Here is a 17,722-nt window from a genome sequence, read left to right as displayed (position 1 = left end):
GTGTCTGTTTGGCATATAGGTGACAAAACAAGCACACTGACATCCTTTCCAGGGGAGTGCTTTTCCAGGGGCAAAGTTTTCCGGGTTCCCCAAATTTTTGTTTTGGTGTTCTGAGCAGTCTGTGAAGAGCAGGGTAAGTGTTTGTAGGTGACAACACCTCGAGCAAGGTATGCAGAAGACAAGGACCAGCATTCCAGGTCAAGAAAACCCCAGAGATTTCAGGCCATAAAATATCTCCTGCTCCCTTTCCTTCCTGAGTCAGGAGCAAACTTCCAGGTGAAGGTCAGGGAAGCCAGACTATCATGGTATGATAACACATAAAATTTTCTTACTCAGAAAGGCTTTCTGGCGTAAAAAATGGCATTTTCAAATTAAAAATTCTCTGTGTCTCCACCTTAAAGAGTAAGAAAAATTAACTGAAAAGTTGGGAGTGTCTGAAGCAGTCAAAAGTCTATCCTAGCTTTGGAATCTAGGGAGAGAGGACAAGATCCGGAAGATTCCCTGTCCTGTCTCTGCCTGACTGAACACAGTGACATAAGTGAAGGGTTCAAAAAACATGTGACTGTGGCACCTGGGGACATGGTTTAGTGATGGGCTTGGCAGTGCTGGGTTAGTGGATGGACTCAATGAACTCAGAGGTCTTTCCAAACTAAATGGTTCTGTGATTCTATACCTTTTCTGTTATAAGTAGGCACGCAGGGGAAGATGTATTTCACTTAACTGTAGCCATCTGGAAGGCAGCTGTCTGGTTTAAGATGTTTATGTAGGGTCTTCTCGGCATTGGACTCCAACATAACTGGATTCACAGTTAATTCACTAGCTAGTGAATTCACATTCCCATTCATTAGCTAGTGAATCTACATGGCTAGTGTGGAATTGTATCCTAACTTTCTGACAGATCAGTCAGGTGTCTTGCATCCCAGCAGGATTGTCCCTTCCAGGCTTTCTTCTCTGTCTTTACTTTTCTTGGAAGTACTGGGGAGGGTCCCCTGATAAAAGTGATTCCAAGTGTCTCATCAGACTTCTCCAGCAATGAAAAGTAAAATGAGTAAAGAGCAAGACCATGTGGATTTATGTTGCAGAGAGGGTGTCTCTGAGTCTCTGTCACTTGCTGTGGTGTTGGGCACCTTTGTAACTCAATAAGGCAATTTCTGATGTGCAGGAGAGTTTAATTTTTCTCGACATTATGTGTGTTGTGCTTCTGCTGCTGGAATTGTTTTCCTGAATACCTGTGCAGGTGCTGATAACTGTGGCAATAATGTGCTTGTTGTCGTTTACTTGCTTAATTAGCAGCCTAATATCCTGGTCCAGTTAATGCCTATAAGAGGAGGTTTATTAGTAGTACAAAAGCTGTTTAAGCCTTATAAACTCCTTACAGCCAGTTTCATTGGTCTGCCAATATCTTCTGGTTGAGTGATTCTTTGCTGATTCATGCTTCTCTTTGCCATTGCTGCTTCTCTGCTGAATGTTTCTGGGTAACCAGAAAGCCCTTTACCAAAGTGACACTAGAATAACAAATTTTTTTTAAAAAATAATCTCAGAACTGGTTAAAAAAAAAAAAAAAAGAAAAAATATCTGCAAGATGACTTTTATTGTAATATTATATTGTCTCCAAAGCACTAAGGGGGAAAAAAAGCCCAGCCAAAAACTGCAAATACAGACAGGCAAATTGCAGGATGACATGAGTTTTAGCAATATCTGCCCTGGATAAATAAGCTCTATCCAGTCTGGAAGGTTGGGAAATAGGATGACATGTGTAGTTGTAGGGTAATACTCCAAATAATGAGAAATAGCATTTTAGGTATGCTTAAGAGAGGAGATTTTTCAGGCTTAGTGTCAGCTCAAATGCCAAAACTGTGAAGAGTCTCCAGAGGCCTTAAATCAAAAGGGCTCATGGCCACTTCTGATATCATTACTACTGTTGATGTGTTCAGTGAGGGTATTTTTCTCTGACTAGATTTGACAAAATCTGTGCAAAGTCCTAACAAAAAAGGGGTTGAGTTCTCATTTAGATGCTCAGAAGAACTGCTGCACTATAACCTCATCCAGTCTGTGATGACTTTCGTAGTCTGTGGCAGCCCCAGCTTCGTAGTGCAGACAAAGAGCAGATTGTTGAATTACACAAGATTTTGGCGCCTTAAGTCTCAGTGAAACTTTTGATCACTCGAATGTGAGTGAGGAATCACGGCATCGTTTGGGTTGGAAGGGACCTTAAAGACCATCCAGCCCAACCCCTCTTGCTGTGGGCAGGGACACCTTCCACTAGACCAGGTTGCTCAGAGCCCCATTCAGCCTGGGATGAGGCTAACCAGGGACTCTTGTCAAATGTCATGAAAATCCTAAAAGCTGAACCTGAGGCCCATGAATCTGATGGATGTGGAAATACTCTGACAGTGTAGGAGTTTGTACCCTGACTGTTGCCATTGCTCAGCTTTGCTCCTCTCTGACTTTATTCCCCCAACCTGTGTCTCTCTTTTTCTCTTTCTTTTTTTACAGCACTTGAAACAGAGATTATTTCTTATGGTATTTATAAAGAATTACAAAATGAAGTCACATTCTAAGACAGATCCTACATAACCATTGTAATTCAAATAAAAATAGAACTGTAAAGGCTGCAAAATGACAGTGTTCAGTGTAAAAATGTAGTTTTTGGGTTTTTGTTGGTTTGTTTGTTTGTTTTCTGCAGAAAAGAGGCTCCAGACATTCCCTATAATTTAACTGTGACTGACAGTAGGAATAAGACAACCACAGTCAATTATGTCCCTGATACTTTATCAAACCTGTATGGCTGGGTGGTTCTCCTTTTGGATAAAGAGACCTACACATTGACATTTGACAACCCTTTGGTCAGCAAACAGCTCCAGGTAACACCAGAATGTTTTATAATTTCAAAATTGTATCTGGAAGAGATAATCATGCTTTCGTATTTTTGGTTGAGCAGAGAGAAGAAAAAATTTGTTAAATGCACTGAGAAATTCTCTCTCTATTTATAGGCTTAGATAAGATGACCCGAAGCTCTCAGTAGTAAATTGGAGCAGGAAGATCACAGAATCATAGAATGGGTTGGGTTGGAGGGGACTTTAAAGACCATCCAGTTCCAACTCTCCTACCATGGGCAGGGACACCTTCCACTAGACAGGTTGCTCCAAGCCCTGTCCTGCCTGGCCTTGAACTCTTAATGATTTCAGATGTCTTAGGTGAAAGTTCAGTGTGGTGCTTAGGAATCATGGAGATTTTTACTGCATTAACTCATGTTGAAGTATGGTTTTTACAAGACATTGTTCCTCTGCACCAGGGGAGTTGATTTTTTCTGCATTTACCATCATCTTCTGTTTAATTTTATGTTGCTCTTCTTGTTTTCAACACATATTTTGCAAAAGAATATGTTGCCTGTGAGGAGCACTATCCTCTTTACCCCTTTATACTGCACTCCATGGAGCTTTAATCACAGACTCAGGTGTGTTTATTTTGGTTCCCTCTTCTCTAGTATTCAGTGACATTTAGCAGCTTCAAGACTGGGAATTACTTACTGGTGGAACACCAGGATCTTCCTGCCCATCTTGAGGTCGTGGTGTCCTGTGGGACAAGGACTGGAGAGTCACTCCAATCTCTGCCTTCATATGGACAACACAGGAGCTGTGATTGGTACCTTGACAGCAGACTGGGGAAGCTGACCTATTTGGGTAAGTGCAATACAAGGATTGCAATGTCCCTTTTTATTCAAGAATGATCACAGAGCTGATGCTTTTTTAATTTGAACTCCAGATATACAAAAGGCCATCTTTCAATGGCCTTTCAATTGGTGAGAGTTCCTCCAAAGTGTTAATCAAATAGATAAATGAACATCAGGTCCATCCCTAACTGATCAATCTGATGCCTGATCTGTCAACAAAAGGAATGCATCATAAATAGTGGGTGATGAGATATCAGTTGTATTGGAATTGGGTTTTTTTGAGAGGTAAAGGCATTAAATTCCACTCTGATGTCAGCTGGTCCTATGTCACATGTATCAATAAATCATGGGCAATCTAAATAAGCTGAGCCCACTGAAGGCAATAGAATTAATGGGAGAGAATTTTTCCTAGGACTGGAAAGTGCCAAAGACATCTAGATCTTTACATTTGAATATGTTGGCTTTGTATGCTAGATCATGAAGAGTGGTGGTCATTTTAAAAAAAAAATCAGATATTTTACTGATACTTATTTAAGTTTCATTTATACTTTTAAATTTTGGACATTTTCCACAATTTCCATTCTCAGGCAAATAATTTTATAAGGATCTAAGCTCTGTATGTCAAAAGCAAGGCAATGATTGTTGCTTTTATTAGTAATAGTAGAACCCAGAATCACAAAAATATTTTGGTGTCTTTGAGAAATCCTTCGTGATGGTTACACAGCGAAAGTAAAGATGATGATTTTTACAGTAAGAAAATTTTTCACTCATCTAATCCATTAGAATTTCCCTTGATTTGCACTAATGAGATGGCACGTAAATTGCTTTCTCATGTAGGATCTCTTTAGGAATGAGCAACTAGAACAATCACTGGGACAATGAAGAAGAAAACACAGCTGGAATGAGGACAGGCAAACCCCTGAGCCTGGGAACAATGAAAATCATCCTGTGTACTTTTCTGGAGAAATGGGAAGCTCACACCTTAACCTCAGTCTGAGGATCACACATCCTTCATTCACCTCTCATCCTACAGCCAGTTGCCACTGCACAGCTTGTGTCCATGCAGCTGAACATTTTAGCTCTCAAAGCAGGCTAGATACATCCGAGTTTCAAGCTGGAAAAGATCTCTGTCCTGTGCTAACTCCAAAACCATACTGGTCACCATCTGGGAGTTTGGGCTGAAGCTCTGCCAGGAACTTGGCCAGCAATATAACCATGTAGTATATTGGGGTCCAGGTCCTAGTTCTGTGTCCTGGCCCTGTTTAGATATAGTACAGTTATATATACTATAAATTTAGCTGCTGAGTCTAAGCCTTGCCCAAGTTCATAACAAGTATCTACTGAAAGGAAAAAAAAGTTTTATTATTTCAGTTTACTAACTGTGTAAATTTGTTCTTTCAAATATAAAAGTTGACTGCTTCTCAGTTTGCATATCCTGAATTGCACTGTCAGGGAAGCCTGGGAAAGCTCAGAAGATGACATCTGTATCTTGGCCTCAGCTGTTGAAAATAGAGGAGATGACAGTCTTGGGAAGACTGGGATATGTCACTCTTGCATCACTGATACTTTCTTGTCCTTCTCTCTCCTTTCTTCTTGATTTTTATTATTTGAAGAGCTTGTTGTTGTTTCTCATTTTAATAGAGAAACAATCATCCAAAGTACACGAGGGGAAAATTATGAAAACACCTAATATGTGTAATTCATGCTGTGAACATTTTCAGCGAGGGCTTTTATAGGAGTGAGATCAATAATTCAGTGTTGGGTACCTCATATCTATGCTGTTGGTGTAGGGTGAAAGTCTGAAACAAAGTGAGTGGATTCTCAGCCCTGGTGTGCCATTTTATTTCCCTTCCAGCCTCCACTGTGCAGGTTGAGAGGGTGAGGATAGTTAGCCAGCAGAGCAGACTCATGGCATGTGGTGGGCTTTCCATCACTCAGGGTCCTTAGATGATGCTTGGCCATCTTTTCAGAGAAATATGCTCCAGCTCTGAGAGAAGCTATTAGGAACCTCAGGAGGAGAGATTCATGCTCTGTAGGAGGTCAAGCCACAATAGTCCCTTCTGGCCTTAAAAAACCCACCAGTCCACCCACCTACCCAGAGAGGACAACACTTGAAGGTCTGGCCTTCACACCATCTTCCTACCTAACTCTGCAAGCTGGTTTTTTTTTTTTTTTTTTTTTTTTGTGGTGTTTTAAAATATTTTCTTTACATTTAGCTATATGAAATAATTAGCCAACTAATTAATCCCGTTTACAAGCTTTGTCGGATTCTTCAGCTGTCAGTCATGCCCGAGCCCCGGGCCGGCGTGCAGTCTTAGCTCCCTCCTTCATCAGCCTTGGTCTCCATGGCTACAGGCTGCATCTGCTGACACCCCACTCTCTATTTACTGCTTAATTAAGAATTTCACGCTCAGCCCTTATCTGCTGCTAAGAACAAGAACACACTGTTAAGAAACTCCAAATTTAGGCTGCTGCACAAGGAAAGCCTTTCTTGTTGTCCTGCCTGCGTGGAGCCTCTTTAACTACCCTCTTGGCAACCGCGCTGCCACCCTTCAATCAAAAATCATTAAATGGGGCAGAGATAATGAGCATGTAGCATATCAAAAGGAGGATGTTTGCTCGGGCTAAGGAGGAAAAGCTGTAAGGGCCTATAAGCAGCCGCCACTTCAAAGGGAGAAGGGGCTGATAAAGAGTCATTTGTTCCTGTTTGACTTATGTAAAAGGTCTGGTATGTCGGAGTCCCGTCTAGCAGACGCGGGTCCCCCCTCTCCGCGCTCGTGTGTCAGCGGTCGGGCAGCTGGGCGCAAACAGCATCAGCCCAAGCATATAATCACTTGACTCCGCACCCACAATGGGCACTTGTAGGGGGTGGCCGAGGGACAATGGGAAGACAATTATTGCAGCTGCTCGGGAGGGCCATAATTCTTCCTGCCCGAAGTCGCGGGCTCTCGCAGGGCGGAGGGGAGCGCTCCAGCCTATTAGTCATCCCCGCGACTTTTGGAAGCTCCTCGCCGTGCCGGTGGGGTTTCGACAGCTGCTGGTGTTACCACCTCTTTGCAATAATTGTACATTCTGGCAGGGGTCAACTTACTTTTGACCCGCCGCTTTTGTGCCTGTCAGAAAGCCTTTTAGGGCAAACTGTGGGGAAGTGGCAGGGGTGCATTACATCCAAAATTAACGTCGGTAAATACGGATCAGATGCCGGCTCATTCACGAGCAGGCTCCTGAATTCACACAGCCTTTTACTCACGTCTGCATGGGGAGAAAAGGGGGGAGAAGAGGAGGGAAAACCCCGTGACTGAGAAGATATTGTTATTCAAACGAAGTGGGCAGCTGAATGAAGCCACCTTGGCCAGCAGTTCTCGTTTGGGCTCGGGCTTTCTCCATGCCCTTTCCATCCGAAATTGCCTGGCGTCATGCAAGTGTTTGTTTATCTTTGGGGGAGGCAAAAAGGTCTGTCTAACACAAAAGGCGAGAAAATAGACCGTATGGAGGGGATTAAAGGAGTTAAGTTGCACTGATGCTCAGAGTTTTGCAAATTAGTCTTGGGCACTGGAGAATCCAGAGGGTGCTGAATGGGGAGAAATAATAATAATGGAGAATGTTTCTGTTATGTGGGTAATGATCCTATTAACAAAGGAGTCACTGCTACCTACGCACATGAAACTGTTAACCAGCCCATAAGTCCCTTTGAAAATCGTCTTTTCAGACCATTTTAAAGGATTTGCTACTGAAGGCATATAACCCCATGTCCCTGCTGGATGCTGGATGAAGGGGAGACAAGGAAGATTGAGGGATCCTGTGCCAGTCATTTCTACATCATCAGCTTTGCTTTGACGTGGGTCAGCCGTCATAGCATCACTCTGATTTTCTCTGAGGCACCCATTGCCTTAAGAAACCTTCCTCAAAGGTCACTGATGGGCCCTGAAATTGTGTGTGACTCTCCAAAACACTGATGGGTTATTGCTCAACCATGTTTGAGGAGCGTGAAACATGATGCGACCATGCTGCATCAAAAAAAGACCACTTATTGTAACAAGAATGGTGAAAAGAAACATCACACTGGGACATTTGGGATAGTTTTAGGAGAAATATCCTGTGTAAATTGCAATAATAACATTATTAGCTTTTTTAAGTCTGTTACAAATTTCAGCATATGGTGCCACAGTGTGGTACTGCTCCTTGGTTAAGGTCTCTGGGCAATACTGGAACTGGCTAAAAACCAGAGGGATGTTGATTCTCTCTTGTTCACTTTTGAAATGATTGAACCAATTTCTTTTGGAATGAAACAAAGAGTTGGCTTCCTGCACATCCAGATTTCTCTTGGCTTTTTCTAATTTTTCTAAAATGAAGGGCTGAACACAAACATTATTGAAAACATCACTGAAAGGATTATCAAACTTTTTATTTACCCCAAGTACATTTTTCAGTAGACACAACTTTTATGGAGATGGGTCATCCCGTTGACTGCTCAAGTAACTCATGTGTGAATTGTTAAGAGGGCCTGAGGCTCAACGTCATATTACTGCTGTGTCAGAAGCAGGTTTACAGTTCCCATAGTTCTTAAAAAATAATTTGATTATACTTATTGTCTGTTCTAGATTCCTAAAGAATGATCTCACTTCCATTAGACTCTGTGGGTTTCTGTAATTGCTTTGTATAGGAGGAAAAGAAGGCCCTTAAGAATGTTTGTTTCTAATATTAAAATACAGAAAGTAAATAAACACAGATATTTCCTGCAGCCTTATTGCTTGGGGGTAAAGGAGAATCCAAGGTTAAAGACCTAAAGAATGGAGTTAATTCTTTACAGAGGACTGGTTGTGCAGGAATGGGTCTTTTCTTCCAGCCAGATAAAACTCACCGCATATCAGTTGTTGCAAGGGCCAGTTGACCAGATGTGGGCTGCTCAGTGGCCTCCATGGAATGAAATGTCAGTTCTTGGTAAAGACATGCCCTTTGTAATCACAGAATCACAGAATCATTTAGGTCGGAAAAGACCTCCAAGATCATCGAGTCCAACTTTTGACTGATCCCCACCTTGTCAACCAGACCAGAGCACTGAGTGCCAAGTCTTTCCTTAAACACCTCCAGGGATGGGGACTCCACCACCTCCTGGGCAGCTCTTTCCAATGCTTGATCAGCCTTTCAGTGAGGAAATTCTTCCTGATGTTCAACCTGAACCTCCCCTGGTGTAGCTTGAGGCCATTTCCTCTTGTCTTGTTGCAAGTTTCTTGGGAGAAGAGGCCAACTCCCACCTGACTACAATCTCCTTCCAGGTAGTTGTAGAAGCAATATGGTCCCCCCTGAGATCCCTTTCCTCCAGGCTAAACACCCTCAGTTGCTCAATTTTTGCAACAGACACACAGAGAAAAAACAACCTTCTCCTGGTGGGAGAGCTCCTGCCCTTCTGGCATGGAAGCAGAGAGACCAGAGAATGTAGCAGTTAGAGAAATAAGATGATGAAATGCCCTTACAACCCTGTCAGGGATGCTATTTTGACTATGGGATGTCTGCAGGAGGAATTTCATGCCTTCACCTCTGCCTCTGCAAATATTAATCTGCTGTAAGCAAGAATCTATGTCCATTAGCCCAAGTATATATGTGTGTATATATATATACATACATATATATATATATATGTATATATATAATTTTTTTAACATCTCTTCTCACTTCGGTGTCCCCATTATACCATATTTCTGGGTATCTCCTGTAACAGATCCTCACAGAGGATGACAAAACACCGTCTCCCTGGTTCTCCAGTTTCTAGAGGTGTGTCTCACTGTGTGGTTGATTGTGCTGTCTAAAAAGTTTTGATTTCCCAGTGATGGATGTTAGCCCAATTGATGTTAAATAGCATGGAGCTGCTTGTTATTTGTAAGTCAGGCTATTGGAGCCATTTATCCTCGTTTCAGCCCTTCCTAATATCCACAGGCAAAATTCCGAGTCACTGCAAAGCTGATAAAAGACTGAGTTGCTCCTCCTTCATGTTCACTCAAGGAGCCCTGAACCAGGAGAAAGTTACCAGGACTATCATCCAGAAGGCCTATATTTATGATTCACAGCCCAAACATCCAGGAGGAGCTGTAATAAGGCAGAAAATTGATGAGCCTTATAAAGGTTTTATACAACTAAACCCTGGAGCCTTATAACTGCATTTTGAGAAGAGTCACCTTAATTCAATGTTTACTAATGATGTCCTTCATCTGTATTGCCTGTATCTCTTCCTGTCCTGTAAAACCCAGTGATAACGGACTCAGGAGCAAAACAAAACAAGCAGAAGGACTATACCACTGTAGTCTTGATTAATCCCAAGGCCTTTATCTTTTCTGGTCAGTTTTTAGGAGTATTTGTGGGAAATGGCAACAAAACATGACTGATTTACAACCATTGTACTTTGCACCCCATTGATATAAATAATTGTTGCAAGTTACAAGGCTGTGAAGAATTCTGTGGAATATTCTGGCCCCAATTCCTGCGCTCATGGAGAGTATAAATGACTTAAAATGGTGTGAATTTTTATACTCTGTGGTGGGATGACACTTCCAATATGAGAAATTTTTGCTGTTACCCTGACTCTGGATAGGACTGAGTTAAGTCTTAATGGTTCTTTTCTTCACTATGATTGAAAGGGGATTGAACCTCTTTACGAGGTCTATATACCGTATTGATCATATTTTATGTCTCCTCAGGATTTAGTTAGAACAGATTTTCTCTGAACAATACAAATATCCTTAATTAGATAATTTCAACCTAATGCCTGCAAAAGTAAGAAAAAAAAACCCCAACAAACCTGACAAAAGATATTTAGCCAAAAAAGGACAATGTCAGGTCTTGGTTCTCTCCTTTTCCAAAGGATGATGTACCAGCTTTGACTCCTGTAACCATAAAAGTGCACAGAGATGTATTGCCTGAAAGCCACATGAGCTGTGCCAAAGACACTAAATTAGTCTTCATGTCATTCTTTCTCCTCAAAGGTTCACCTTGTGGCCACATGATGGACATGATGCTGTTCATTGTGAGCTCTGTGTGATGATTTGGGGCAGATTGGCTTGACTGATGTATGGATCAGATCCCAGCTACCATTGGGAGAGAAGGTGCCACTGAAGAACAGGGCTGAGGCACCTGATTACTAATTAATCAGACATGAGAAAAACCTCATGGAATCAGTTTCTATTTAATTATGGAAGCCTCATTTGGCATAGGAGCATATGCTGCTAACTCAATCGAGTGCTTTCAACTGACATCAAATAGTAATTATCAGAAAGAATCAAGTTTTTTGATTATTCATACTAATTTATTGAACAGTTAAAATTAATGAATCTCAGTTATTTTAAATTTGCTCAGTTGCACTGGGAGAAAAGGAGGGAGGTGGGGAAGGACGGGGTTCGCAATTTAAAAGTGCGGAGACTTGTTTAAAGATAAAGTAAGTAAATTACAATATGGCATGAAATCCCCCCGGTGGGTTGAGACACACACAGGAAAGCTCCTGGCATGTTCTAGAATGCAGGGAAGTTCTGACAATGGCTTCATTGATACAATTCTTCTACATCCCACCAAAAAATCTTCCAACAACATTTTAGGGTCACCATAAGGGGTTGGGTAGAGGACAGGAGATTTATTTGTTTGTCAGAGTGTTTCTATTTTAACCTATGGTTGTTCCAGTCTGGTGACTGAAAGGAAGTGCCTTTATATGCCACTGGAGATGAAGAGGAGTTAGGATTTGAGCTGAGTCTGAAGCAGCTTTCTCCTGCTCCTCTTTGATTTGCATTATCCTGGCCCTTCTCCTGCTGACAATACTCGGGCACAAAGGTTACAACTGTGATAATTGCTACTGACCCCTTTTCACGGCAGAGAACACAGGGGCCCTGTCTCCAGTCTATAAAGTCTGACTAATTAAAGCATCTCTTTCAGATACCAGATTTTGGGGGCGAAAAAAAATCAAAACCTGACTACAAAACAAAAGCTGTAATTCGCTTCTTGAGCCAGTTAATACATTATGCATTCAATGGTGTGATATTGCCTGTGTTGGTAGAACTGCTGTGGATTTATAGCGGGATAAATGAGATTCCAGTTCCAGCCTAGAATTTCTGATTGTTGAATGTTTTCTTTTGGCTATTTCTAATGAGTTGTCTTGAGACCCTCCATATCTGTAAATTAAAATGTGTTTGTTTAATCCTTTCTCAAAGCACAAAAAAAAGGACAAAAAATGCTTAGAAAACATGTGTAGTAGCTCTTAAAAAAATGTTTCTGTAAGAAATGGATAATGATGTCAGAAATTCATGTGTAGCAATTTATTTAGTATGATTTTTTTGTGTCTGTTCGTTTGTAACTCCCTAAAATTCTTTGTGTTCAGTCACAGGAGCTGACTTAATTCAGGTCACACTGAAAGAGAAGGAAAGAGTGGCTTTACCTATCCCAGGTGGGTGACAGTCTGTGTCAGAAAGGCTTGATGTGGGAGTCACACCATTTCTTTTTTTATGGCTTTTTCAGGAATAAATTGCTGTTTTTTGCTTCAATATTTTGCACATCTATCAACACAAGAGAGATTCTTGGTATTCATTTAAGCATTTCATTGAGCCATATCTACCATTGCTCAAGATAAATGTGTGATTCCACAGTATAAAAGACTATAAACTTTTACTAAGAAATACCATGGCAGATCAGAAAGGTCATGGAGAATGTAAGACTACAGACTATTTTAGTGCTTCATGGTCTGACATTACTGCAGAGTTTCATGTTGAGTCAGACAGAAAAATACACCAGAGGCAAGGGAAACCTCCAAATTTTGGTATTAATTGCATAGCTGCCTTGCTGTGTATTAATAACAATAGTCTTTTAAGTGAATTTAGAGATATTTTTGCAGAGTATTTCCCCCAGAAAAAACAAGGGATGGAAAAACAGACCCAGCCTTAAGGAACTCCGTAACGATTTAATTTCTTTGCATTTCCCTGTGTTGGCAATGGATGTTTTTTCTACTCCACAATGTTACTGAGCTGGGTCCAGCCTCCAACACTCAGGCATGAGCTTGCTCCTGTGTTTTCAATACCCAGTTAAGCCTCCCTCAATGAAAAAAATGCCAAAATTCCCTTTACTGTGGTAGGACAGAAGTAGGTGCTTGTAGAGGCCTCCAGAGGGAGGCCCTGCCTGCATTACTTTAGGATTTACTAAACTTAGTGTGCAAGATTTCCCCTTAAAGGCTTTCCTTCCTCTCTCGGTGGCAGAACAAACTTAGGGGCAATTAATTTATGAAGCCTGGATTGTTAGCGCTCTGAAACAGAAGCGCAAGTCAAGCACCTGGCATTTTGTAAACCTAATTTATTCCAATATTTTCCTAAGGCTCAGGAGTTCCCTTTTGGATTTAACTGAAAAAGAAATCTTTGGGGAATGAGCTGGAGTTGCCACGTGCCTTGGTCAAGCTTCTTTTCCAAGGCAGCTCTTAGTCACCCCTTGGAATGGGAAGACTCCTGCTTTTCTGAGCACTAACAAGCTTGTAAGAGTTGATCACTCATTTTAAAAAATCTTTCATACTTTGGGAACTTGTGGAAATTCCCATGCCCTGGGAATTCAATCAGGTATCTTTCTTTAAGCACGGAACATAGCAAAGAGCAGTTAATGTTGCTTCATCAGTGACAGGAGGATGATAATGTCACAGATGCTCGATTATCAAAGAAATGGTAATTCTTCCAGCTACTGAATATTATAACTCTCTCTTTGTATTTCCTGTTTTGTAGATCCTTATGATGCTGTCTTGAAGTGGTCACACCCAGAGACATGGCATGACGTGGGAAAAGGCTGGGGTGGATCCAACTGCAGCATCCCAGGCCCTGGAGAAGATGTCATCATCCTGCCTAGTACGTAAGGAAGGAAAGGTGTTTAATTCCTGTAGAAGGGCTGGGCTCTGTCTACATTAGGAAGTATATTTGTGTTGTAACATGGACTCCTTGGCACTAGTGCGCATTCAAGTGTGTGCAGGACACCACACTTGTTCCTTGTCACATGGAAATCTTGGCTACAGTACAAAAATGTAAGTTTTGGAAGAGAATAATACTTCTTTTCCATTTACATACACACAAACCCACACACAGTCATTCAAGCTGAAGTGTGTTCATGAACCTTATTTGAGGAGCAGAGAATTTGCAAGGCCCAGAACCATCAAGTCACAAGGAGCTTATCTCTTGACCCATCTCTCTGTGTTTTGAGCAGGGATCATATTTTACAGTTCCACAATGGTACCACCTTCCAGCTTATTTTCCTGTTGTAATTCCCAATATCAGTGATAATCTCTCAAACCATTTGCCGTGGATGCCTCCAAGATGTTTTAGGTCATGTCTGTATTTCAACTTGAGTTACATGTAAATCCCAGCTCAGCTTACAACATTACTGAAGGAAAACTGAATTCTGGTGAATACATTAGACAATTTGCAATGAAATCTGGAGTAAAAAGCTTGTGATAACCATTTTATATAAGAGCTGACCCTGCTCTGATGAGGAAGTTGGACTAGATGAGGTCTTGAGGTCTCTTCCAGACATAATGATTATATGATCCTATGAATATTGTGTGGTTGGTATCTGACATATTCTAGGACCTGGTACTGACTCCTCCTCGGTGGTTTGAAACCAGGCAAGTCCCTCTACCTACCCCAGCTCCACTTCTGGAAATGGGGTAACACTGCCCCATGTCTATTCCTCTTCACCTCTTTTTGGCTCATGGCCTTTGTGGAAGGCAGTGTTTGGTTTGGTATTTTTGTGTGGAACCTCATTCATGGTTAGGGCTTCTCTGATCTATGTCATTAAAATAATAGGTATGTATATTTTCAGGTTACATTAACAATTATGATCAACCTTCAATGAATACTTAGTTTAATCTTTGATTTTCTGGTTAATATGAAAAAAAAAAAACAAACACCAAAACCCCTGTGTACTTTTTTTAAAAATGCTTTTCTTCACTTCTGGGGTGAAGTCACATTGAACTGAAGAGTAGATAATTTATATTTTCTGATTAAATCCATTTTTCCTGAAAAAAAACCCCAAACACAATGTGTTTTTTTTCCAGTTCCACCATCTCACTGGCTATAATACATAACTGTGATTAGGTTCTAGTTCAATGATGGTATTATGTAGAGCTCCAGGGCTCAAGTCATTTGTTTATAGGATGATACCTTGTGCTGTTTGAAGCACTCCAGGATCATCCTGGCTAAGCTATCAGACAGCTCAGTTCCTACCCCATTCTTACCTCTGTTATATTTGACCTCTTATGAAGCATTAAAGAGTAGGACATTTCACATATGCTTTGCTCTCTTTTGGATCCTCTTGCCATCGTTGGATTTTGCACACATGTTTTGGCATATTTTGTCTTTCCTGCTCTCCAAGAACAAGGCCAGAGACTACACCAGAACATCTGTCTCAACTTCTTGTGTATCACATTATATCCAGTTCACGAATATCAGCCCATGATTGTCAAAAGCCCAGGAACATTTCAGTCTTCAAAATCATGTGTCAGGTGCAGATATGAAGAGACACAATGGTAAATCACAATTTACACAGAAGCAGGGAATAAAAATGGAATAAATAGATAGGTTTGGCCAAGAGTTTTGAGTTCTGTTGTTTAGATCAGATCAGGAGAGAGGAAGCTGGATGCTGAGGTTGTGATGGTTCTTTAGTGCAATGCAAGCTCACCTATGAATAAAACTCCTCTGTGTTTCCTGCAAAGTTGAGGCACAGAAGCATGTCCAGAGAAGGGCAACAGAGCTGAGAAAGGGTCTGGACCACAAGAAGTGACTGAGGGAGCTGAGAGAGGCTCAGCCTGGAGAAAAGGAGGCTCAGGGGGGACCTTCTTGCTCTCTGCAACTCCTTGACAGAAGGGTGGAGCCAGGTGGGGGGCTGTCTCTTCTCCGAAGGAGCGAGTGATAGGACAAGAGGAAACAGCCTCAAGTTGCACCAGGGGAGGTTTTGATTAGGAACAGTTTCTTCACTGAAGAAGTTGTCCAGTCCTGGCACAGCTGCCCAGAGCAGTGGTGGAGTCACCGTCACTGGAGAGATTTAAAAGACATGTAGATGTGGCACTTGAGGACATGGGTCAGTTGTGGGTTTGGCTATTCTGGGTTAACAATTGGACTCAGTGATCTTAGAGGTCTTTTCCAACCTAAACAATTCCATGATTCTATAATCCTTTCAACAAAATACTTATTCTAGCTGCCCTGTGATGCTGACCATGGCCTTTGTCACGTACCACAAGGCCCTTCATGACTAAGCTGTGCCTGGAGCGTTGCTCATTTCTGCCCCCAGCCCAGTCCAGCCCAACTGATCTAGTTCTGGGACTGGAGACAACACTGCTGCATCAGCACGGTGGTGCACCAGAACTAATTAGCTCTCCTGAGAGACAAAGCTCATTAGCTCTGGCCTGGCACTGTGCAGCATGACCCTACAGCTTTTGGGGTCAAAAGTAATGTCCCACGAATTTAGAGCAGTGTTGGTTTGGTCAATTTAACTGGGGCATGTCTGTGCTGCTGGGTGAGGTATAGGGATTCTCCCTAACATATTGGTGGCTACTAGTTAAGAGGCAGCAGGGTAAAGATTGGGCTATTAAATACAATCTGCATTTTACCATGGGCAAGAATGGAACTGAGGGGCCAGGACAATAATATCTGCCCAAAACCAGAATGCCTGAGCAACAGGATGAGACCCTTGGAGTTCCCAGTTCTAAATCACCTCCTCAGTGCAGGGTGCTCCAGAGTGTACAATAAAACTGTCCCTGCTCTTCAGAGGGGCTTTATTGGTCAAAAAAACCCCACAACAAAATGCATAATGGATTAAAAAGAAAGAGGTAAGTGGTAACTGAAAATGCACTGCCTGCTAGGACAAGTGGAGAGCCACGCTGTAAATCTTCCTTTCAGCAATAAGTATGAAGGTGTGTTGGTGGAGTTTGGGTTGGAAATTAAGAAGAGGATCTTCCCCCAGAGGGTGGTTGGGCACTGAACAGGCTCCCCAGGGCAGTGGGGACAGCACCAAGGCTGCCAGAGCTCCAGGAGTGTTTGGGCAATGCTCTCAGGGACAGGGTGGGATTGTTGGGGTGTCTTGTGCAGGGCCAGGAGCTGGACTGGATGATCCTTGTGGGTCATGAACACAAACACAAGCTATCTATCATACCATCTACTTTGAGAGGATACTGTTCCGTTGTGTGCCTGCCTATTCTGATCATCTTCCCTCTATTTTATTACTGCTTTCCCTCCTCAATCTTGCTGGCTTGGATATGTTGAGGCACTTACTGTCATTGGAGTCAACAGAGTGCAGGCCCTTAAATCAGAGTCGTGGTCCTCACTGGTGGGATAAGGGCGCTGGATTTGTTGCTCAAATAAAGGCATTTAAAATGCAGTCAGGCAAGATGAATTTTTTGTCTATTTCTCACGCTTTGCTTTGCCGCCACAAGTGTTTGAGCTTCCAGTTTAAAGAAAGTCAACCTCGTGTTTGGACCCAAGATTTAAAATGAAATCAACAATTTTTAAATTTATGTTTAATTGTAGCATTTTATGGATGTTCCCATTTCCACTGGTTTGTGCATGACCTTCTAAAATGAGACTGACTCTAAATGGCTACAAAAAAGTGAGAGTTTGCTCTTGTGAGAATAAACACCCTACAAACCACCCAAACTTTATGCTGCCCTGCACACCCAAATAAGTTTTTCACTTATTTGGTTATTCACTCCTGGAAAGATGCAGCTGTGTTTTACCCCTTGCTGTCTTCTAGTTACTTAAAATTCTCTTCTGGGAGCCATCTATAATGATTTTCAGGTTGAAAGCCTACTTTTAGTATGCTGTGCATTACTGGGTTAGTCCTTTCAGCCCCCAAAGAACAGCTTTAGAGTTATAAAAGCAAATAATAGATGTTCAGTGCTTGTTTTTAGCATGAGGAAGTGCAGGGGAAGATTTTGGTCTGACATTGTTAAAATCTCTGAATGAACGTGGATTCCTAGAGTTCACTGAAGAACTGGGCCACTGTCTAAATTTAGCTAATGAAAGCTTTAATTTGCTTATTTAACAAAATAAGCAA

General features: G+C 41.8%; 1 protein-coding gene across 3 annotated transcripts in view; it reads left to right on the top strand.

Annotated features, from left to right (window-relative positions):
- The window catches only part of PKHD1 (PKHD1 ciliary IPT domain containing fibrocystin/polyductin), a 267,993-nt gene that overhangs the window by 151,772 nt on the left and 98,499 nt on the right, over nt 1–17,722 (top strand). For all 3 annotated transcript variants that reach the window (XM_064650787.1, XM_064650789.1, XM_064650788.1), the window contains 4 exons: nt 2,687–2,864; nt 3,488–3,683; nt 12,030–12,095; nt 13,408–13,527. In XM_064650787.1, coding sequence (XP_064506857.1) covers nt 2,687–2,864; nt 3,488–3,683; nt 12,030–12,095; nt 13,408–13,527 — 560 coding nt within the window. The remainder of the gene's footprint in view (nt 1–2,686; nt 2,865–3,487; nt 3,684–12,029; nt 12,096–13,407; nt 13,528–17,722) is intronic.

This window comes from Pseudopipra pipra, chromosome 3 (genome assembly GCF_036250125.1).
Source record: "Pseudopipra pipra isolate bDixPip1 chromosome 3, bDixPip1.hap1, whole genome shotgun sequence".
In the NCBI taxonomy this organism is placed as follows: Eukaryota; Metazoa; Chordata; class Aves; order Passeriformes; family Pipridae; genus Pseudopipra; species Pseudopipra pipra.
Note: the sequence above shows the minus strand (reverse complement) of the source record. Positions and strands in the feature narration are given on the sequence as shown.